General features: G+C 41.6%; 1 protein-coding gene across 1 annotated transcript in view; it reads left to right on the top strand.

Annotated features, from left to right (window-relative positions):
* The window catches only part of Ints9 (integrator complex subunit 9), a 92,234-nt gene that overhangs the window by 22,192 nt on the left and 46,968 nt on the right, over positions 1-23,074 (top strand). Inside the window, exons 2-4 of the mRNA XM_055609916.1 lie at positions 9,635-9,762; positions 18,035-18,095; positions 20,299-20,361. Of these exons, the coding sequence (XP_055465891.1) occupies positions 9,635-9,762; positions 18,035-18,095; positions 20,299-20,361 (252 nt within the window). The remainder of the gene's footprint in view (positions 1-9,634; positions 9,763-18,034; positions 18,096-20,298; positions 20,362-23,074) is intronic.

The raw sequence follows: 23,074 nt of genomic DNA on the forward strand, positions 1-23,074 counted from the left end.
CCTGAAACATTTATAACTTGTGTTTACCAACCTTAAAACACTTTCTTTGGCCCTCAAACATTTATAACTTGCATTTACCAAACTTAAAACATTTTCTTAGATCCACAAACAACATTTTTCTTAGGCCTTTGTCTATGGTTATTTACCCTGAGACATAGGTGAGACTGCTATGAACATTTATTGTTCTTTGCTAAAGGGATGGTAAAAGGTTACATCTGAGGCCTGTTTCTTGAGTCTGGCAACAAGGCATATTGTGTCTAGGCCTGACAGTAGCAACTGTAGGACTCCGTTTTCTACATATGAAAAGAACTGAGAAGGCATCTGAAGTCTCCCAAGACAGAAGTTGGCAATATGTCTGTGGGACCCCAGTGTGGAGCCAAAACAGACCTGCAATGTTACCCTGGGCTGGATAAGGCTGAATCTAGGAGCCATTTGTCCTCCGCCAGGCCAAGGAGCCCAAAGGCTGGAAGTATCTGTAGCTCTTGTGCTGGTTGAGCCTCCATGGCTGGGCACAGAAGACCAGCCTGCATGGGAGCATTTTTACTTCCAGAAGCCAGTGTGCCAGCAGGCAGTATGTGGCTTATGGAGGCAGCTGCAGGACCAGTATCCTTCCTGGCTGCATTCGAAACAGTCACCTGGCGGAGTTGACTTTTGGCTACTTTCCGGGTGGGATGGGGCATTGTAGACCTCTTGTTTTCTGTGCGGGAATGCTAACAGCCTCAGAGCAGCAGCCAAGATCTGCAGCATACTTTTTGCTGTAGATGAGCCTATTGGGAAGACTCCTGTGTGGTGACTCAGGGACCATTCCAGCTGTTAATTAAAGATGGCAATGAAGCCATGTCTGCATCTGTAGGAGTGTAAATATATTTTTGAACATGCTGAACACCATCTATGAGATGGTGAATTATTAACTTGCATTTGTTAGCCATTAAATATTAGGACTTTAGGTTTTGTCCCTATTGAGTTAGAGCCTTAAAAGTCATAAACATAGTCCATTAAAGTGAGAGCATAACAGTTTTTGTATGACTTAGTATATAAAAAGTCCACAGCTTATAAAAGTCTAAGGCTATACTATAGGTTAATAATACCAATTTTAGAAAACAAGACCAAGCGTATTTTAACCTTTTGATAGTAAAGATATAGCACAATGATCAAGTTTTAATATAAATAAATAAATGCCTCTAAAGTTAATAGATCTTTATTTAGAGTATTGGTAAAAACTTGTACGTAGTAACCCCTGAATTATGATTTTTAAAACCAACGGTATAGTAAAACAGTATAAAATTACATTTGAATTTATTATAGCAAAACTATTAGCCAGAAAGCCTAGTGGTGAATCTGGATCTTAGGCAGCTCATGGCAGGAGAAAGAGCATTTATTAATTAAGGAATTGATAAAGACATAGGCAGTTACATGTACATTTTAAATTAGCTTAATTGGAATAGACCTTTATAACTTTGAAATTTTAGCATTATATAAAAATTTTGAACCATGGTTGAATTGTATATATAGCATGTTATAAAAACAGCTTTGAGTTTATATAAAAATTCATAACTATTTAAAATGAGATTTGTTGCTTTTAGTCTAAAAGGAGATAAAAGGAGACAAACAGTTATGACTAAGGGAGTCTAATAAATATAAACCCAATGAACAAATTACATAAATCATTAGATAAGAATTTATAGCATTTTAAATATATATATATGTATGTATATATATTAAGAGCAGAGTATACAGAAATCAGGAAGAAAAGATTTTTAAAAACTGGGAAGTGAGGGCTTAGAGGTCAGAAATATTTTGAGAGCCAATGTTTAGAACACACAGCTAGGAGTTTTGCAGAAGTGGGGGAGAGGCAAGTGCGTCTCTATTTTAAACTCAACATGGTGCTCACCATGTGCCAAACACAACTGTGGCAGCACAGTGAGACCAGGTGCTTGCTGGTGGGAAGGCTGTCTCAGCCTGGTTTAAAACTCTCCACGCTCATGTAGCATGGCTGATTGGAACTGCACAACTGAAAACCCTCCTCTGCTAGCCAGTCTCTCACAGCCGGCTCTCAGTAGGAAATTTCAAACATTGCCCTTAGGGTCTGAGGCAGTGGTGCAATTTAAAGTCATCTCTGTGTGCACAGGGTCCCCAGCAATTGCTTAAATAATAGCAGTAGTTGAGAAGCAGGCTGTGTCTGTGTACGAAAACAGTTTCAGTGTCTGGTGTGAGCATTTTAGTTTTCCCCAAGCCAATTTTGGCACAGAGTGAGTGTTCGCCTTGTCTTGGGTGCTCAGAGCACATGGCAGGGCACCGAGTCTGAGTGGCTGTGAGCAGAGGGACAGGTGTGTGTGGTAAGGTCAGGGCAGTTGAGAGAAAGTGTAGGTTTTAAGGCATATGTGGTTGAGTGGTGTTTAGGGATAGGTGGAACAGAAGAAAAATCTGTTGGAGGCATCATGGTCCGAGTAAGGGTTCCTGTTGTGACCAGACCAGGTGCTACCAGAAGAGTCCTTCCCGGCCAATGCACCAATGTTAGGACCAATGAAATGATGATGTACACAGCAGATATTATATGAAAGAGGTTTAGTGGATGGAGATGAAAGAGACATGGAGGGGGAAGGGAAGGGAACATCCCAACAGAGAAAGGGGAGAGAGCAGGAGAGTGAGAGAGTAAGAGGGCAAGAGAGAGACAAAGTGGCAGGTTGATCCTTTTATGGAACAACTGAACCATACCTGCCAGGTGTGGCCACCTGGCCAGGGACACATGATGACATCATCGGTTGCTAAGCAACCCAGAAACAGGCTGCCTAAATACAAACAGTTGTCTCTTTGAAAGCATTACATTTGCTGATACTTAAAGTCATAATGGAATTTAGTCTTGTGAGTAAGAGACATAATATTCTAAACAGGTATTTTAAAACTAGTAATAGAGACCTCTCTGAATTGTATGCCCCAACAGTAGGACTGCTGGAAATTTCCATTCATTTGACCATTGGGTCATTGAGGAACGTTGTATCATGAGGACTTGTACCAGTGCTTTGAGAGAGAGAGAGAGGAAGGTCTGATTTGGTTGTTCCCTTACATGTTGCAGACATTCAAACTAGGAAATTAATATAAAAATTGTTCTCAAAATAGAGATCTGCCCTGGCCCATTCTTATAGAAATATACATAAAGAAAACCCCACCAAATGAACACACTATCAAAATGTTAAGACAGTGAGAAGTGATGAAGTCTTTCTCGAGTTAGAATCAGCAGAAATTGCAGGATTCTAGAGACTTCAGACAGTTATTCGATCACTGGAGACACTGAAATTAATGTTAATCTTTGTTGTGAAAAGACCAAACCTCTAAAAAGACTGAGACCATGTAGTATAAGCAGAAGGAGAGGTGTAGAAATGAAACAGTTGTTACTGGAAAGGGAATTTACAGTGTCCAAGGGAGGGAGAGAAGGGGGGGTATGTGTGTAAACATTATCAGTTCAACCTGTTGATTAACAGCAGATTTGATAACACCTAAATTAATAAAATAAATCTGAGAAAAAGATGTAAAGTATAGTATATGGGAAGAAAAATCAAAACAGTTCAGTTGTGAGGGAATAAAATGAAACAAGGCAGCATTCCTTCCATAGTGTTCCAGAAAGAGAAATACAAACAATGGGATGGATATAATATTCAAAAAGAGAATGGCTTACAGTTAAATTTTGTTTTGATTCCAAGTAGTCATAAAAGTCTTGAATCTTTGTATTTTAAAGTCATAAACCAATAAGACTGCTTACTCTTAGGAGATTCACAAATGTCTAAGGCACAAGTGAATGCCATTATAAGCAGGTCCTCTCCACCACCTGCCGTTAATGCTGTTGTAACTAGGGCAACTAAAAATGAATGTGACAGGTACATCCTCCATTCACTTAGTTCTTATTACATATACTCTATTGTAGATGAGGGAACTTAGCTTTCAGAAAGTCACATTAATAATAAAACTGAGTTGATGTAATCTAAATCCTTATGTAATTTTATCAAACAGCCTCAAAACTAAAACCACTTACCGAATAGTTGACTTTTCTTGCTTGGAACCATTGAATTGCCTTTAGATGGTTCTAGGGATATTTTGGTGAGACTGTAGGATCTACATGGTATTGACTGTAATGTACGAGCAGAACAAATCTGAGTTGTTAGCAGTGATGTAAATAGGCACAGTGTTTTATGGAAAGCATTTTGGCAGCAGATTTTAAGAGCCATAAAATGATCATACTCTTTGACCTAGTTAATGCCACTTCTGAGAATGCATGAAAGAAACAGTCCAGTATGGAAAAAAACTCCAATACCACGTGTTCAGCACAGCCATATCTGTAACCCGGTGCCCGTGCAAACCTAGGTGTTCAACTAGAAGGGAATGATTTGCTGAAAAGTGATGAGATATTTGCTTAACCAATGAACATGAAGTGTCATGTGACAGAGACAAGGAAAACAGTCATCATAAGTTTTAAAAGCAGCACCCAAATTTTATAATAAATTACACCTTTAAAATTTTTAATTTATCTTATTATGTGATGTTCTGCTTGCATGTATCTCTGTGTATGTATACATAGTGTGTGCATATAGTGCCCTTAGAGACCAGAAGGGGTGTTGTCCAATCCTCTGGAACTAGAGACAATTGTGAGCTGCCATGTGGGTGGGTGCTGGCAATGGAACCCGAGTCCTCTGTAGAGTGTAAGAGTAGACAGTTCTCTGAACTACGGAGCCATCTTTCCAGTGCTTCCCCACACCCAACTCCAACACAACACAAATTACATCTTTACATAAAGTGAAAGGAAATACTTAAATAATTAAATGTGACTTTAATACTTCTCTTTCCTCTACTTTTGAAGATTTTCGTAGCATAGGTGTATATTTCTGTTTATGAAAGTGAAGTTCCATGCTGACTTGGATTTTTGTGGCTTGGACCCCTTGTTGTGGGTTAGCTGCACTGTGATCAGAGCCCATTAGAAGCTTGTAGAGGCAGTCATCTCTGGATGATCTGGGGTATGCCTCCTTTTCTGGTTGGAGAAACTGTTGGCCAGTACTATGTCTCTCCATGCAGATGGCCCATGGTGATCAGTACATTCTGGGAGACAGGACTGAGATCCTGGGAGGCAGAAGGGCCTTCCTGTATGTTGACTCTCCTGAAGCTATAACATGCAATTTCCTGGTCCCTGCAAATTAGGTAAATGGGAACAGGGCCAGTCACTTTCCTAGGTGCTCTGAACATTTTTGCATTCATATTACAGCCCTTTGTCCTTTGATGATAGTGATAAGTGCTGCCTCCCCTAGAGTACCTTTCCAAGAGTGAAGCAAACCAAAGAAGTAAGGGAATAAAATGTGCCTCGTGGTTATTAGAATGAGAATGTCTCCCATGGGTGCATCTGTTAAATACTTGGTCCCCCAGTTTCTGAAACTGTTTGGGAAGGATTAGGGGGTGTGGCCTTGTTGACAGAGGTCTGTCACTGGAAGCTTTGAGGTTTCAAAAGCCCACACCACTCCCAGTTACTCTCACTGACTCCTGACTGCCAGGATTTGAGCTCTCAACTACTGTTCCAGCACCTTTCCTACCTGCTTGCTGCTGTGCGCCCCACCATAATGGGCATGGGCTCTAATCCTCTGAAACTGTAAACTCCAGTTTAAATGTTTTCTTTTGAAAGTTGCCTTGGTCTATTGTGGTGTTTTGTCACCACAATAGAGGAGTAAAGAAAGACACCTTTCGAACAAAACAAGCTGACTAGGACAAGAACAAACTGACTGTTCCAAGTTTTGGGCTCATTGTAGCATTTAGCATTGGGGTGGGCATAAAACTCTGTTCTGCCCAGGCTGGTGAGAACCTTGGCCATAAAACTTGTGCTCCACATTCCTAGCCCAACTGAGAAAAAGACAGTCTGCTATTTTCACTCAGAGTTGTTCTGTGTGATCCAAAACTCAGAATGGGTGTTTGAGATGGGAGATAACTGTATTTATTATGTGTGTTTGCCTCTTAGCTTTCATTATCTCTGGGCTAGGAAGGAACAGTTATTTGTAATAATGCCTGCTGTCATCAGTTTAGCCTTCAGATCTGTAGCTTGTTTAAAGTTTCTGACTTTGGCTCATGTTTAACCTAATAGTATAAGTCACAAGCTACTCTTCTGGTTCACTTGCAGCTAAACAGTCATTAGTTTGAGGGTTGGTTGCTTGCTGAAAGGTTAGCAGTAGATCATTTCCACTGCGTCCCCTCCGAGTTTCCTCCTGGCCTGGTCCAGAGGAAGTTTACAGAGCAATCAGCTTCTTGGTTCTTGGCGTTAGTATTTTAAATCATACAGACAGTTTAAAAGAAGTGACCATTTCCTGTAATGTCCTCTGAGAATAAGTAGAAGGTTCCTGCCATGTACAAATGTCATTCCCACCCCACTCCACCTCTCTTAACAGTATGGTCGCCTGAGATCGGACAGGTGGCCTGGGAGGGAAATTGAGGTAGAAACAGCTGGGGGATGAGGGAGACCTCAGGTAGCCGATGAATGCTATGAATAACAGACTTCTTAGGGAGGCAGGCTTCATTGAACAACTCTTTTAATTGAAGGGGACAAAGGCTATTTAAACCTTTGGCAGGTGGGTGTAGGCTTCCAATGTGAGTGTATATCATTGGCTGGGAATGCCTTATTTGCCTGAAGAGGAATTCCAGGTGCTTGTTGGACATGACCTTGAAGGAGAGAGGAAGTTTAACCTGTAACCTGACTTCCTAGCTACATGACCACCTCAAGGGTGGCAGAGTTGGGGGCCTATAAGGCTGTATGTGCTGGAACATGTAGGCCCAGGGCAGGGGAGGGAGTGGTCCTTACTTCCCCTACTCTCAAGACAAGATTTCTGGAGTTGGACTTGACTCAGCCCCACTCCTGCTCTGAACAGGTTCTTACCCATTCTACCTGTCCTTGGCCCCACATACAGATGCCACACAGAGCTGTAGACACCTAAAAGGCTTATCCTAAGCAATAGGTGGCTGTGGAGAACTAGGTGTTGATATTTAGCACAGTCATTTAACACAATGACTGAAAATGAGAAGCAGTGAACTTTTCAAGGAACTAAGAGCATGACTTGCTTCATCTTCTGGGCTTACAGTTCAATGGAAGCGTCTCCAGAATGGCTTGAATCAGTCAAGGAGAAGGTCTTTACTCCTTGTTGAAGATGGCAGATGGCTCTTGGGGAATGACTAAGCCCATACAAGCATAAGGACCTTCACTCATCTCTCCAGCACCCACATAAAAAGCTGGGCATGGCAACATTCATCTATAATCTGAGTACTGAGTAGACAGAGATGGGTGATCCCTGGCTAGATCAGCTTGCAGACTAGCCAGCCTAGCCAAATCCAGAGCTTCAGCTTCAATGAGAGACTCTGTCTCAAAAAAGTAAGCTGGAGAGCAACTGAGGAAAACACCCAAAGTCTCCCGTCAAGCCTACATAGGCACACTTACACACACACACACACACACACACACACACACACACACACACACACACAACAGAGTAGTCCCCATATAGAAGTTCAGTGTATCATGTGCATCCTTCCCTTTACATTAATAAGGGCATGAGATGCAGGTCAGGGCATTGTCTTGTCAAAGATATTCTGTTCTATACCTTTGTGCTTTGTATCTTGTTGCTTAGAGACTCCTGATTGCCTAAGAGTGAGTACCCCCTTTCTGCTTCAAGTGTGCACATCATTCTTCCTGGCCATTTCTGCCAACAAGGCTGAGCCATCAGTAGTTACTGGTGCTTACTAACCTTTTAAAACCAGGTGTCCCTTTTAAGTTATTTTTTTAAAGGAATGATTTCATATTATTGTTTTCATAGGTCAATGCCTTTATGTTTTGTTGTTCACACCTCTTCCCCCAGCTTTACTCACACTCCCTTTCCCCCTTACTGGTTCCCTTTTTCCCCAAATAGTTCCCCATTCAACTTTCATATAACATATATTCTGCTGCCCTTTCCTGCTCCCCCAAGGTCTCAAAGTCTGGCTTATTTCACTTAACAGAATGATCTCTAAGTCTATCCACTTTCCTATGAATTCCATAATTTTTTTCATTACAGAAAATAATGGCACATTTGTACCACATTTTCTTTACCCATTTATCTCTTGTTGGATATTTAGACTGGTTCTGGTTTTTTTAGCTGTTGTGAATAAGGCAGCAATAAAAATGGGTATCCAAGTATCTCTATAGTTCTTTTGATTGATTTCAAGTTTGTCAGGTGTATGCCCGGGAGTGATGTGAATGACTTATACAGTAGCTCTTTTTTCATTTTTTGAACTCTCCACACTGCCTGTGCCAGTTCACATTCCCCTCAACAGTGTGCAAGAGCTCTTCCCTCCTCATACCATGACCAGCACTTGTCTTTGTTTAGGCTTTTCTTTTCTTTTCTTTTCTTTTTTTTTCCAGGTAGGGTCATAATAAGAAACCTAGCTGGCCTCAAATTTGTGTTATTCTTCATGCTTCTGCCTTCAAGTGCTGGGTGAGGCAGGCACCACCAATCTCAGCTTGTTTTCTTAATAATAATCATTATGACTGCGGTGTGATAGAATCCAGGAGCAGTTTCAATTTGTGTTTCCCTGATAGCTGAATATATTGAACACTTTTTAAAATGTGTATTGGTCATTTTTTTTTAGAAGTCTCTGCTGTTTATTAGCCCATTGATCAGTTAGATTATTTGATGTTTCATTTTTGCAGTTCCACATATATTCTAGATATGAATCCCCTGTCTGATGTGTAGTCTACAACAATTTCCCCTTCCAGAAAAGCCACTATTTAAAGGCAGAGAATCTCAACCCTCAAACATAATTTGAGGACTCAGTAGTTTCATTGACTTTTCCCAGGTTCAGGCAGCACATAGGTGCAAATGGGATAGTAGGAGTCTGCAAGCCCATACGTAGCTTGTTGAGTACATGATTGAATCATTGAAATCCTCTGTGACCTCTCCCAAACTGTTAGGATCGGAGACTTCTGAGTATTTTACAAGTAGTTAGAGCTTAACAAGAGAAAAAGATGTCATATAGAAGGCTAGCTGAGTTCACACACCACCCTTATGGGAGAGAAAAAAACACATAGGAAGTTAGCTGAGCTCACACGTTGTTCTTATGGAAGATGTTACATAGAAAAAGGCTAGCTGAGATCACACTGTCCTTATGCGAGATGATGACATCACATAGAAGGCTAGCTGAGTCACACTCCTCTTATGGAAAAAGATGATGTCAAATAGGAAGCTGGCTGAGTCACACACCATTCTTATGGGAAAACATGACATCACCTAGAAAGGTAGTGAGCTCACACACTACTTATGAGAGAAGATAATGTTGCATAGAAAGCTACCCGAGTCATACTTTCTTCTTATTGGAGAAGATGATGTCATGTAGAAGGCTAGCCGAGCTCACACACTGTTCTTACTGGAGAAGATGACACCACATAGAAGGCTAGCTGAGCTCACACACTGTTCTTACTGGACAAGATGATGTCACATAGAAGGCTCGCTGAGCTCACACACTGTTCTTACTGGACAAGATGATGTCACATGGAAAGCTAGCTGAGTTACATACTGTTCTTACAGAAGATGACTGCTTTTACTTCACTTCCTAGGCTGTTTCTATAATTGATTTTTTTTTTCAGTATTGCCTATCAGGACACCCAACATTACCGTGCAATGTGCTCAAATTCAAATCTACCACTATTATGTTGGACTGCGGACTGGACATGACTTCCACCCTCAATTTTCTTCCTTTGCCTCTGGTTCAAAGGTATGTACTGATGCATCCTGAGATAAAATGAGCTTTAGTTCCCTGAAAAATGGGACCCATTAGTATAAACATTACTGATAGCTTGTGTTGTCTCATACATTTGCTGTATCCCCTTAAAACTGTTCTATCAAAATAATTTCCTTTGGTTGTGTTGGTAGAAAGTGCTCTATTGATTTATTGATTGACTTCTTTATTCCAGCTTCTTTTGGGCCTCTGTAAAATGTTTCTGCAACTGCTCAGTGCAACTGAGGTCATGTATATTTCATCTGTCTTCCTAATTCATGTAAGAGGTAAAAAAATGACTAACTGATGAGCCCCAGAATTGAATTTTAGGATCATTTAACTGCCTTTTCAGGGACTTGACAGAGTAGATGCTGACATTTCTTTTCTGTGCATTGTTTTTATATTATTCAGTTTTAGAGTGTGTGTATGTATGTTTGTGTATATCTATGAATCTTTGTATCTCCAAATTCCATGTCTTAAGTCACCTAGATTGCCTTGATCCTGCAAGCAGCATTGTTGTCACTAAACTAAGATTTTAAGAAATTGTCTTCTCAGCTTGCTTCTACTTAAAGCAGTTTGTAAGAAAAGTAACTTTTAGAATCAGATATGCTCAAGGTAGAAAAAACAAAAAACGACAACCACATATAAGAGATGACGTGGAAAAGCTATCTGAAACAAATTTAGGAGCTTAAAAGAATAGCAACCTGAGTAAATATTTCAGTCCTTTCTGAAGACACTACCAAGTACAGTGAGTATTCACAATGATAACCCCATGAACCATCCGGAGAAATCATAATCAACTATTTTTTTTTTTCCTGAGGTAAAAGATGTAACAAAGGACTATCAGGACAAGGTCACAGACAATTTCAGCTTATATTTTATGCAAAGTTGGTGGGATTCACTTGTAACTACACTCAGCACTTTAAATACAAGTATTATCCAAAACTGGAGGAAGATAGTATTTTCACAGCTAGCAGACTACTTTTTTATTTAAAGAGCTGGGTGTGAAGCAGAAAGACACACATGGTATATACTCACTCATAAGTGGATATTAGACATATAATATGGGATAAACATACTAAAATCTATACTCCTAAAGAAGCTAAAGAAGAAGGAGGACCCTAGGGAAGATGCTCCATCCTCATTCAGAAGGGCCAACAGGATAGACATCAGAAGCGGGAACAGGACAGGAGCCTACCACAGAAGGCCTCTGAAAGACTCTACCCAGCAGGGTATCGAAGCAGATACTGAGACTCATAGCCAAACTTCGGGCAGAGTGCAGGGAATCTTATGAAAGAAGGGGGAGATAGAAAGACCTGGAGGGGACAGGAGTTCCACAAGGAGACCAACAGAGCCAAAAAATCTGGACCCAGGGGCCCCTGCAGAGACCAATAACCCAACCAAGGACCATGAATGGAGAGGACCTAAAACACATGCTCAGATGTAGCCCATAGACTCAGTCTCCAAGTGGGTACCCTAGTAAGGAGAACAGGGGCCGTCTCTGGCTGAGCTCAAGTGGCCTGCTCTTTGATCACCTTCCCCTGAGGGGTGCAGCCTTGCCAGGCCACAGAGGAAGACAATGCAGCCAGTCCTGATGAGACCTGATAGGCTAGGGTCAGATAGAAGGAGAGGAGGACCTCCTCTATCAGTGGGCTAGGGAAGAGGCATAGGGGGAGAAGAGGGAGGGATGGTGGGACTGAGAGGAGATGAGGGAGGGGGCTACAACTGGGATACAAAGTGAATAAATTGTAATAAATAATAAAGTACAAAAATACTAAAAAATAAAAAATAAAGAGCTGGTGTAATAATAACTATTTTACAGGAGGGTTCACTGTGCCCCCTTTGCCTTTTAATAACTATTTGGGTTTTCTACCTCACTTCAGACTGTTTAGTTCCCTAATAAAAAGACACAGAGAACTTTTAGATTTAAATAAGCATTAAAACACCATAACTGGACAAATATCAACCTTCTAAGCTATTTTACTATTTTCCAGCTACACTCCCAAGTTATTTGCCATAATTGTTCCTACCTGGACTGCTTCTGTTCCATCTGGCTAGCCCTCAGGGCCACGTGCTCGTGGTCCATTCTGTCCCATGGCAAGTTTCTCCTCTCCAGCTTCTTCTCCTCCTTCTCTCTCTCTCCTTATGTTCCCCCTCTGACCCCGAGCCCAGGAACCTAAACTCTGTCTCCTTCTCTTCTGCCCAGTAACAGTCTTCTAACTATTTTTACTAATCAACCAACTTTAAATTGGGGAGCAAGGTTTACCCAACATCACTTGGTGTACGTGAGAATGTGCTCATCCAGATAGCAACCAGATCTTGGGGGCCAATATTTAGCATTTGAATACAAAGCACCACACCAACCCCCAACAGCTGGATATTGTTGTCTTTTCCCCACAAAAAAATAAATAAATAAATAAATAAATTATATATGTTCATTATTTTGGTGTTAAAAAATCTGACCTATGTGGGACCAGAGATACTGATATCACAAAACTGATTTCTTAGCCTCACAGAGCATAAAGTCTGTCAGTGGACAGTTAGAGCCTGCCTGTACTTGAGATGAACAAATGCCTATGTTCTATGATAACTACTTTTTTTTTTTTTTTTTTTGATACCTAAAGGGGACACACCTGCTCTGTACACTAGTGAATTTGACTACCAAACCCAGACTTGGTCAGACAGTACCAGCTTCATGTCCTTCCTGCTCATTCTCTTTAGGTAACTCCTCTGTCAACAGTATTGATGAAAAGTGAAATCCACAGCCATCCTCTTCTGTCTCTCTTTTTTTTTTTTTAACTTCAGAGGGAAGTGGGATGGCTGGAAATTCATAGAGTTCTTTATAAGAAGTATCTCTTAGGACTAGAGAGATGGCTCACTGGATAAAGCACTTACTGTGTAAGTGTGAGGCCTGGAGTTCATATCTGCAGCACCACATAAAAGCCAGGCAGGCTACCACTTGTAATCTCAGTGCTAGCAAGGCAGGGCCGAGGAATTCCTGGAGCAGGCTGGCTAGGTACACTTGCAGAATCAGTGAGCTCTGAACCAGCAAGTAGAGAGGGATCAAAGAAGACAGCATCAGCCTCTGGCCATCACACACAGGAATGCATGGCACCCCACACTAATACATGGTTTTAAAAAGTGCTTCTTGTCACTCAAGCCAGAAATTCTGGGGCACATTTGCTTAAAATAAATGTATCCATTATTCTCTCCCTGTCCCCTTACCCTGCTTTGCCTTTGTAGCTCTTACTATTACATTACTTCATATATACATATTTATTATCTTTTTTCTCTGCTGAAGATGTTTTATGAGGACAGGAATTTTGTTTTCTACTGCATTCCCAGCACTTAGACCAATTCTTGGCCTATAATGGCAGCTCAGTAATATTTGACTTTATGAGTAAATCACTCTCCACCTTTTCTGAGTCTTCTCATTATTAAAGTGTCATTGTTAAATTATCATTCCTTTGTTTTAGTGAAAACTTAGAATAGGGGTGTCTGTGTCTGTGGATGCTCAGGGTCAAACTCAGAGCCTTGCACATGCTAGGCAAACACTCCGTACTCCATCTCCAGACCAGATGGCCCTCAAACTCATAATCCTCTTGCTTCGGCTTCCCAATGCTGAGATTACAAGTGTGTATCACCACACCCAGCGGACCTTCCTTCTTAAGTCCTTATCTGTATATCTGTTTGTACTTCTGCATTTCAACAATTGAGCTTTCGTTATAAAGTGTTTATAATAAAAACAAAGGGGAATTTGTGATCCAGGATCCTGTGTTGATCACACACTGTATTCAGTTGTCTGGTTTTGAGTCTCCTTCAATCTGGAAGAGTTTCTCAATCTGTCTGTTTTACTGACCTTGACATTTTTAGACATCAGATCAATTATTTTATATAGCCTTCTAATGTGGGTGTATTTTGATGTCACCCATAATTGAGTTGGAATTATTATTCTTTTATCAGAAGATATAAGGTCCCACCCTCCCCAGAGTCATCCTGTAGAAATGCAAGCCCAAGCTTGCCTAGCACTTACCTAACCTCTTAGTGTTTTGTATGTCTTACCATTCTTATGTCCCTTCAGCTCTTTACTGTGTCTGGATCCTATCTTCCTCCTCATTCCTACCAGCATGGTGAAAATGCTTGCTCCCTTTCCTGTGCTCTCTAGACCTCGGCCCTCAACCACATTTCCTCTGGAATCTGGTGTTCCAGACTTCACTTTAGTCATATGCCAAGTCTTTAATGTTACCTAGACTGGTCCTTGTTAGGCATCTTCTGTGGTACTTAGTACTACTGTGACGCGTCATCCTTGAGTAGCTTGTTCTCTGGCTGTTTGTGTGGATGTGTAATGTACTGCTTGCCTGTGTGAGAGGACAGGTGTGTTCATTCACAGTCAGGGATCCAGGACCTGCCTGGGTGCTTGACCTAAAGATCCTGAGTGAGGGGTGAACGCCTTGGCTCTACAGCACTGGACCAAATGCTGACGCTCTTTCCTTTTTTTCTACACTTTGAGCAGAGTAGTAATGAGCTCCTAACAACTATTATTGAATAAAGAAGTAAATGTTGTTATCTACTGATTTTAAAATGTATACATTCCATACTAGGAAATTATAAAAATGTATTTTTAAAAACTACCTGTCATATTCACTTGACTTTTACTATTTTTCTAGGCAAATGGGTTAGAAATAAGTGGGTGTCTGATTTTTAATTTGTTTTATTGTATGTATAGGATGTGTAGGATGTGTATGTGAGGGGAGGAGGCATGTATGCAGCACATGGACGGAGGTCAGGAGACATCTTTTAGAACTTGGTTCTCTCCTTCTACCATGGAATCTGGAGGTTGATCTCAAGTTTCAGCTTTAGCAAGCACTTTTACTCCAAAGCCCTCTTGCTGGCCCATAATTTTTTTTTTTCATTCAGCCTTCTTAATGTACATGAAATTAGTCTTACCTTCCAGAAACCATTCACCTGGATAAGGGTCACTTTATAACACTTAGGAAAAGTAGCTTCATTTTCCATAATCAGAAACTTAAGCCATGGGTGCCAAGTACCCAGCCTCTTAAATTATACATTGGGACCCTACATGATTGATTGTGAAGGTTGTAATAGGTTTTTCACAGAAAAAGGTTCCTGAATGTACAGTGACCGAAACTTCCTTCAAAGTCAAATGGAGTTTCTGTCTGCACTCACCTGCGCTGCATCCTGTGCCTGCATGGCAGTCAGGTTCTGGATACGCAGCATCAAGTGCTGCAGTGCCAGGACATATGCTGAATCCCTCCACTCCAGACCACTGCATGTCATGAACTGCAGTGCTCTCACTGTCTTGAAAAACAAAAACCAAAACCCTATTTCTGAACCAGTAGAATGGCTTAGAAGGTAACTGTAGTTGCTACCAAAGCTGGTTCTTTTCTCTCTCCCTCCTCCCAGCCTTATGGTCCCTCTCAGACCCCAAGCCTGGGAACCGAAGTTCCGCCTGCCTCTCATCTTCCCAGCTGTAGGCTGTCAGCAACTTTATTTAACCAGTCAGAGAATACTGGTGAGCTCATCTGGGCTATAACCAATTCTTGGGGGCCAGTATTTAACAACTGAATACATACCACCAGATCAACCCCCAAAACGCCTGTCATTTTTAAATCATATATTCATGCACAGTGGCATTGTCAACATTGATGATTGCAATATCAAAATGTTGATCAACTGAAAAATATTGAAGACAGAATCAGATATTCAACTAAGGCTTATTTATGTACGTAAATTCAAATAAGCTTAGCCAGCTCAGTATGCAGATTTAATCTGATCTTTAGTAGATGGTAAGGTTTTATGTATACCAAAGCATTGTTTCTTTATGATTATTAGGAAATGTTTGGCTTCTATTTTAAGAATCATTTATTTACATTATTGTGTATGTGTGCCTGTGTGAGTCTGTATATACTATGTGTGTTCAGGTACTCTCAAAAGCCAGAAGAGGACTTGGATAACCTAGAAATATAGTTGCAGGCAGTTTTGAGACACCTAATGTGGGTCCTTGCAAGAGCAGGACTCACTCTTAACTTCTAAGCTGTCTCCCCAGTTCTGTAGGATTACATAAGAATTTCTTGGACAAAAGAGGATCAGAGGTAGAAAGAGTTCAAGGTGACCTGGGGTGATCCACTTGTCAGCACTGACTCCAGAGCATTCATTTGACTGGAATTTAGAGCCCAGCACCTAGCATAAGGCAGGCTTTCTCAAAGTCTATGAAGCCAGCCATCTGCCTTCACTCTCAATGGCTGTTGAACAAAAACAAGATAAGGCAAGGCAGTTAGCGACTGGAAGCTCTAAGTATTTCATCTGCACTCTTTTCATGCTGTTCTTCATAAATTCATTTCATTTCCTCAGTTCTGTCCTAAACTGTTCTTTTGTAACATACCCACCCTTTGTTTCAGTTTATTGGTACCAAGGATTAAACCCGGAGCCATGCACATGATAGACAAGCATTCTATCACCCAGCTATATTCCCAGCCCTGGGTGTTTTTTGAGGCAGTATAACCTAGACTGCCCACTGTGTCACAATGCCTCCATCAGAGGTACATATCATAATACCCAGCTGTTTTGCTTTGTTCAGATGGGGGTTTACTCTATAGTCTAGGCTGGCCTCCAACTTGAGATCCTTGAACCTCACAATTTTGGGATTATAGGTAGGACCACCACAGCAGCTCTAAAACAGATTCTTTTTTTTTTTTTGCTTCAATTTTATTTTTAAATTTATCTTTTATTAATTATAGTTTATTCACTTTGCATCCCAGCTGTAGCCCCCTCCCTCATCCCCTCCCAATCTCACCCTCCCTTTCTCTTCTCCTCCCATGCCCCTCTCCCAGTCTGCTGATACGGGAGGTCCTCCCCTTCCATCTGACCCTAGCTTATCAGGTCTCATCAGGACTGGATGCATTGTCCTCCTCTGTGGCCTGGTAAGGCAGGTCCCCCTCCAGGGGAGGTGATCAAAGAACCAGACACTGAGTTCATGTCAGAGACAGCCCCTGTTCCCATTACTAGGGAACCCACTTGGACACTGAGCTACATCTGTGTCATGGACTATATCTGTGCAGGGGTTCTAGGTTATCTCCATGAATGGTCCTTGGTTGGAGTATCAGTCTCAGAAAAGACCCTTGTGCCCAGATTTTTTGGTTTTGTTGCTCCTGTCCTCTCCAGATATTTGTCTCCCCTTTCTTTCATAAGATTCCCTGCATTCTGCCCAAAGTTTGGCTATGAGTCTCAATATCTGCTTTGATACTTTGAAGGGTAGAGTCTTTCAGAGTCCCTCTGTGGTAGGCTCCTGTCCTGTTCCCTGTTTTTTCCCTCATCCAATGTCCATCCTCTTTGCCTTTCTGAATGAAGATTGAGCATCTTACCCAGGGTCCTTCTTGATTAGCTTCTCTAGCTATACAGATTTTAGTATGATTACTTAGTGTTATTATATGTGTAATATCCACTTATAAGTGAGTATATACCATGTGTGTCTTTCTGCTTCTGGGATACCTCACTCAGGATGATCTTTTCAAGTTCCCAACATTTGCCTACAAATTTCATGATTTCCTTGTTTTTAATTGCTGAGTAGTATTCCATTGTGTAAATGTACCACAATTTTTGTATCTATTCCTCAACTGAAGGACACCTGGGTTGTTTTCAACTTCTGGCTATTACAATTAAAGCTGCTATGAACATGGTTGAGCAAATGTCTTTGTATGCTTGAACATATATATGCTTGAACATATATCTTTTGGATATATGCCTAGGAGTGGTATAGCTGGATCTTGAGATAGCACTATTCCCAATTGTCTGAGAAAGCGCCAGATTGATTTCCAGAGTGGTTGTACAAGTTTACATTCCCACCAGCAATGGAGGAGGGTTCCCCTTTCTCCACATCCTCTCCAGCATGTGTTGTCACTTGAGTTCTTGATCTTAGCCATTCTGATGGGTGTAAGGTGAAATCTCAGGGTTGTTTTGATTTGCATTTGCCTGATAGCTAAGGATGTTGGGCATTTCTTTAAGTGTTTCTCTGCCATTCTATATTTCTCTATTGAGAATTCTCTGTTTAGCTCTGTACCCCATTTTTTAATTGGATTACCTGATTTGTTGCTGTCTAAAGCAGATTCTTTAGCTTTATACAACATGTTTAGTCCGTAAGAGCCACTGCTGGTACCTTTTAACTTTTTTTAACTGTATGGTGTATGTAAAGTCATTATGAATCCACTGAAGATTATAATTTATTTAAGATAATTCAATTTTTGTTTTGCAGTCCCAGGCTGTCTAATCTTCCTGGCTGGTCCCTAAAAGATGGAAATGCTTTTTTGGACAAGGTAATGTCTGAAACAAAAACCAAAGCCTGCCTATACACAGTGGAAAGCTGATGACTCAAGTCTCCATGTGTTTTTTCATGTGTGTTCTCCCCCAAACCCTGAGATTCATGTTTTTAACACTTGCTAATTGCAATCTTTAAAGACTCTGTCTTTGGCCTCAGGTCACATTTGTGTCTATGACAATTTTAAGCACTTTGCAAATAATTTATCACCAGAGAAAGAAAACTGTCTTCAGTTGTAATTAGGGTCTCAAAGGTGATGCTTATTAGAGCTTGGACAGTTTATTAAAGGAGATCCCAATGCTTTAAAAAAAAAAAATTAAAACTGTGACATAGACACCCTTTAGCAGAGGTGGAGAATTAAAACCTGCAGAGCTCTTCACGTTATTGCGTGGTCCTCTAAATCACTCATCTTCGCCTGTGCTTCAAAATTGAAAAGCTGAGTGAGTTTAGAGATCCTCACATGATTCACCTGAGAAAGACAGTTACAGCCTATGACAGACACTGCTGAAGAAGCGCGGCCTTTTTTTTTTTAGAATTAATTCCTGTAGCTGAACCCCAAATTCAAGTGCAAGCCAGATGCATAATCTGAAACTAGACTTCTCTCATAGCTGACTATAAAATTATGTGACATTCAGGAACCTGTGTGCCTGATTTCAGCCTGGGTCTCCCACTGGCTATAAATCATCATTCCCGAGAAATGCTGAAAAGCATTTCATTACCATTGCAGTGTGAGTAAAGTGACTCGCGTGTGTATGTGGGAGTGTTTCATTAAAAGGGAGCAGCGAGTGAAAGACAGCGACATTGTAAGTGTTTGGAATAGCAAATGTGCCTCCTGCAGGCATGGGAGAATTTATCATAGGGCACGCACTGGTGCATGGCACTGTGAAGAGGAAGATCACATTGCCTCTTCAGGTCATGCCAAGGTTTGAAACTGCTCATGGTGTTGCTCATCATTTTTAGCCTCATCTTGAAGGAGCTGTGAATCTCCTTCCCCCACTAAACATAATTGCTCATTTGTTTTTAGCTAGTGGGTCCATTGTAATTAAGAATTGTTCATCTGTCCCTGGCTCATCCTCTCAATAGTTAAACGGTGCTCACACAATACAGTGGTTACAAGACCAGCATTCAAGACCAGCATTAAGACACTAATAAATTTCTAGGGATAGTAATGTGGCTGATGCCTGTTCTCAAGTAAAGATATAGACTAATTCAGATTAGGGTAAATTTAGATATGTGTGTGTGAATATGTAGAAATATTTGTTGGGTGGCTTGTGAAAACATAGTGGAACTGAAACTGTGCTTCCCTTTCTGAAAAGAATGAAGGGTACTGTCAAACCCCACCTGGTTTTATTGCAAAGTCATGGGCATCTACTTGATGATCGAGTAACCTCAACCTGTATTTAAAAGTGCCAGTGGCTTTCTGGGGGCACTCAGCCACCCTGTCAGTGGCCCACCCAAGTCCTCAGCCTTCCCAGCTCAGCATGCCCTGACCTGATTCCACCCACTCATACATGTGGCTTTGTCTGGGAGTTTTTCCTGATGCTACTCTTACGTGGGAACTGGCAAGTTGAGGCTCTAGACCTCTTGCTTCTCGGTGGACTTAGGACTCTTTGATATGCTTCTGAGTTTCCACATGTAAGTTAATGCAGCTGCCCAAGTGGAACATGGCTCCATAGCATGTTCATCTCCAGACATCTTGCTTTCTGCTTACCACCCTCACCACCCTCATTGCAGGGAAGAACTACCAGGAAAACAGCACCTTATCTGAGCTACTGCTCTTAGAGCCAGCCTTTGGGAGAACCCAAACTAAGGTGGACAGATAAGTGTGGGCAGTAGCATCTGACAAATAAGCCTTCCTCTCTTCCATGGCTTCCTCTCCAGTTTCTGGCTCCTTAGATATTGCACAGGCCCCAGAGCTTTGACTTGATAACTAGTTCTTAGGAAACACTGGATCACAAATTATAGCAGCATGTGTTCTTCCTAACTTCTTAAAGAGGCGTCAGGGAACATGTACTCAAACCCGGAATATGCCCCAGGCAGCGTTTTATCCCTCAATCAGGCGCCAAGCCAACATGAGCCTAAATAGGAAATGGTTTATCTAAAAATAACCTCTCACCCTCTATGTTAGATGTAGAGATTGCATTTCCTTGGTATTGTCTCCATTAAGTATCTCTTAGTATTTTCTTCTCCATCCCTTTTAGGAGCTAAAGGAATGCTCGGGTCATGTATTTGTGGATTCTGTGCCTGAATTCTGTTTACCAGAGGTAAGACAAAAGTGATTCTTATGGAAACTAAACATACTGGTAATCGGTCACTATAAAGTCAAAGAATAAAGTGTCATGACCTGAGCCCTCACTCACTAGTACTATTGCATTTGTCACTTAAGAATTGGTGGGCCAGTTCCCCATCTGTTCTAAGATTCCACATCCCAGGTGCTGCACTTATTTCAGCATACCACAGATGGCATTGACTCTTGCAACCTTCACTTCATGGGCAAGAATGTGGAACATGTGGACCAGTGCTCCGAGGACTTTGTGACTTGCTTCAGAGTACGGAACTTCTCAATAAGAAACTTACATTTCCTAAGTGTACCTTTGGTTTGTGTTATTCATGCATGTAGGTTCTAAGGCCAGAAATCATTTTTCAGGCAAGAGTATATGACGTAAATGGTAATGGTCACTGTTTTACAGTAGAGCCACACTGTTGTTAAGATGTAGAGCAAACGAGTGTGGAAGAAACAGGAAAGGCACCAGCTCTAGTCTAGTGAGCCCAACAGACCAATCATAGACCCATGAAACTACTTTATCTGTTTCCCTCAAGTCTGTATTGAGTGTTGTAGATGATCCAGCACAGTATAGTAAGCAGCCAGCGCATTTGATTGTGACCCTGTTCATGGTGTGTAGAACCAAATGCTGTACCAACACTTTTAAGGGTAGAATACTTTTATTCCAGTAAAAGTATGTAAATATGTAAATGCCAGCACATAAGTGGGATTTTAATATTAAATTACTTGGGGGAAATGTTTATGTAATCATGTCTTTAATACGTAAGGTAAGAATTTTCTTTCTTTTGACTCTTCTCAGCAGATTCTTTCATGATTCTAGGCTCTGTGGATTGATTGTTGTTTGTTTAATTGATTAAATTTATTTATTTATTACTTTACATCCTGACCGCAGGCCCTTCCCTCCCCTTTTCCTGGGCCCACCCTACTGCATTCTTATTCCTTTCCTCCCTCCTCTTCTTCAGAAAAGAGGAGCTTCCCTGTACCAACCCACCCCAGCACATCAAGTCTCATCAGGACTAAGCACACCCTCTTCCACTGAGGCCAGACAAGGCAGCCCAGCCAGGGGGAGGTGACCCAAGAGCAGGCAACAGAGTCCATGCCAGAAACAGCCTCCACTTTACTTACTAGGATCCCCAATGAAGACCAAGCTGCCCATCAGTTACCTATGTGCAGGGGCCTAGGTACAGTCCGTCCGTGCTCTTTGGTTGCTGCTTCCTTAAGTCCCTTCAGTAAGTCCCTTCAGTAAGTCCCTGTGGGCCTAGGTTAGTTGACTTTGTTGGTCTTCTTCTGGAGTTCTTGTCCCCTCCAGGTCCTTCTATCCTTCTCCCCAAACTTCCACCAGGCTCCCCAAGCTTCACCTAATGTTTGGCTAAAGAGACCACCCAGGCTCTCTTTTGGGTCCTTACCTGTGAGGAAAGGGGGATGTTTTGGGGATTTACTGTTGCTTTAACTATCACTGTTTGTCCCTCTGCATCTCTGTCTGAATCTCCTTATTTCAAAGTGGCTCTAGAGGTAACAGAGAGTAGAACCACCACCATCATGAGGACATTGTCTTGCAAGTACAGAGCACAGTGTGTTAAGGCTAATAGATGTGGGATATTGATTTCTTGTTGCCATATGAAGTGTGACACACTTCCTGGGGAAATGGAAAACATCTACCCTCCCTAGATAGGGAACCAATAATAAACCAACGTGAGAATGCCCCAGAGTCCAGCTTGGTAAACCAATGAATTTTACCAGTCTTACTTGAAGGAATATGGGTGAGAGGACAGAAATGACTCAATGACACTTACATTACCAAAATCCCACCCCAGCATGGGTGATAGCTTCCCAATGATAGAAACCTGGAGTATACCGCACAACTTGCAGGTAGCTGGACAAGTCCAGGAGTGTCTCTCTGGGCAAACTCAGTAGGTCTGAGCCTCTTATTGGGTAGCTCTGCTAGTCTTGAGAGTGTCCTCAGCAGTCCTTCCTGCTTATTTAAGCTTGGGGAAAGTGGTAATGGGAGGGCTGGTGAATCAGGTCAGTTTCGGGGACTTCCTGAAGTCTGTGTGTTGTTTACTTCCTAAATTTTAATGAGCAGAATGGAATGTTTTACCTCCCTTGCCAACTCTCTGCATCTCATCTGAGATGGAATATTTTGTCTAAGAGGAGATTGCTACACAGCATCATTGTCCTAGCAGTGAAGCACTTGTGTCCTTCACTCACAGGCTGGTGATGCTGGCAGGTTTATTAAATTATTTGTATGCTAAGTCACTCAGCCAGAAAGTATCTGGCACTCTGCACTCTGCTTCTTATTGTTTGTTTATGTCATCAATATCTTTCTTACTTCTCTGAGCAGGGCTCCACAAACCCAGTGTCCTACACACTCACACACTCCTGTGACCCAGCTATGCTTATCCTCAGTGTATCCCATGGTTGGGGGTTAACTTCTCTGGGAGGGAGTGTTGCTGGCTGTGAGCTACAGTGGCTTAGCTCCCTATTCTCAGTCTGTGTTTGAGTTCACCTGCCCCCCAACTAGTATGCAAAGGCTTGTTAGGTGGAAAGACGAGACTCAAGAAAAGCACGAAGGGTGCTATCACTAGATGGGTGCATAAAGAGCCCCTTGGAGTTCAAAGAAGTCAACACCATTCTTTTGTTGTTGCTGTTGTTTCTTCCCCTATACGGTAGCCAAATATTGAGAAGTCAAAAAC

Source organism: Psammomys obesus, unplaced genomic scaffold (genome assembly GCF_907164565.1).
Source record: "Psammomys obesus unplaced genomic scaffold, mPsaObe1.curated_primary_1811, whole genome shotgun sequence".
NCBI classification, from domain to species: domain Eukaryota; kingdom Metazoa; phylum Chordata; class Mammalia; order Rodentia; family Muridae; genus Psammomys; species Psammomys obesus.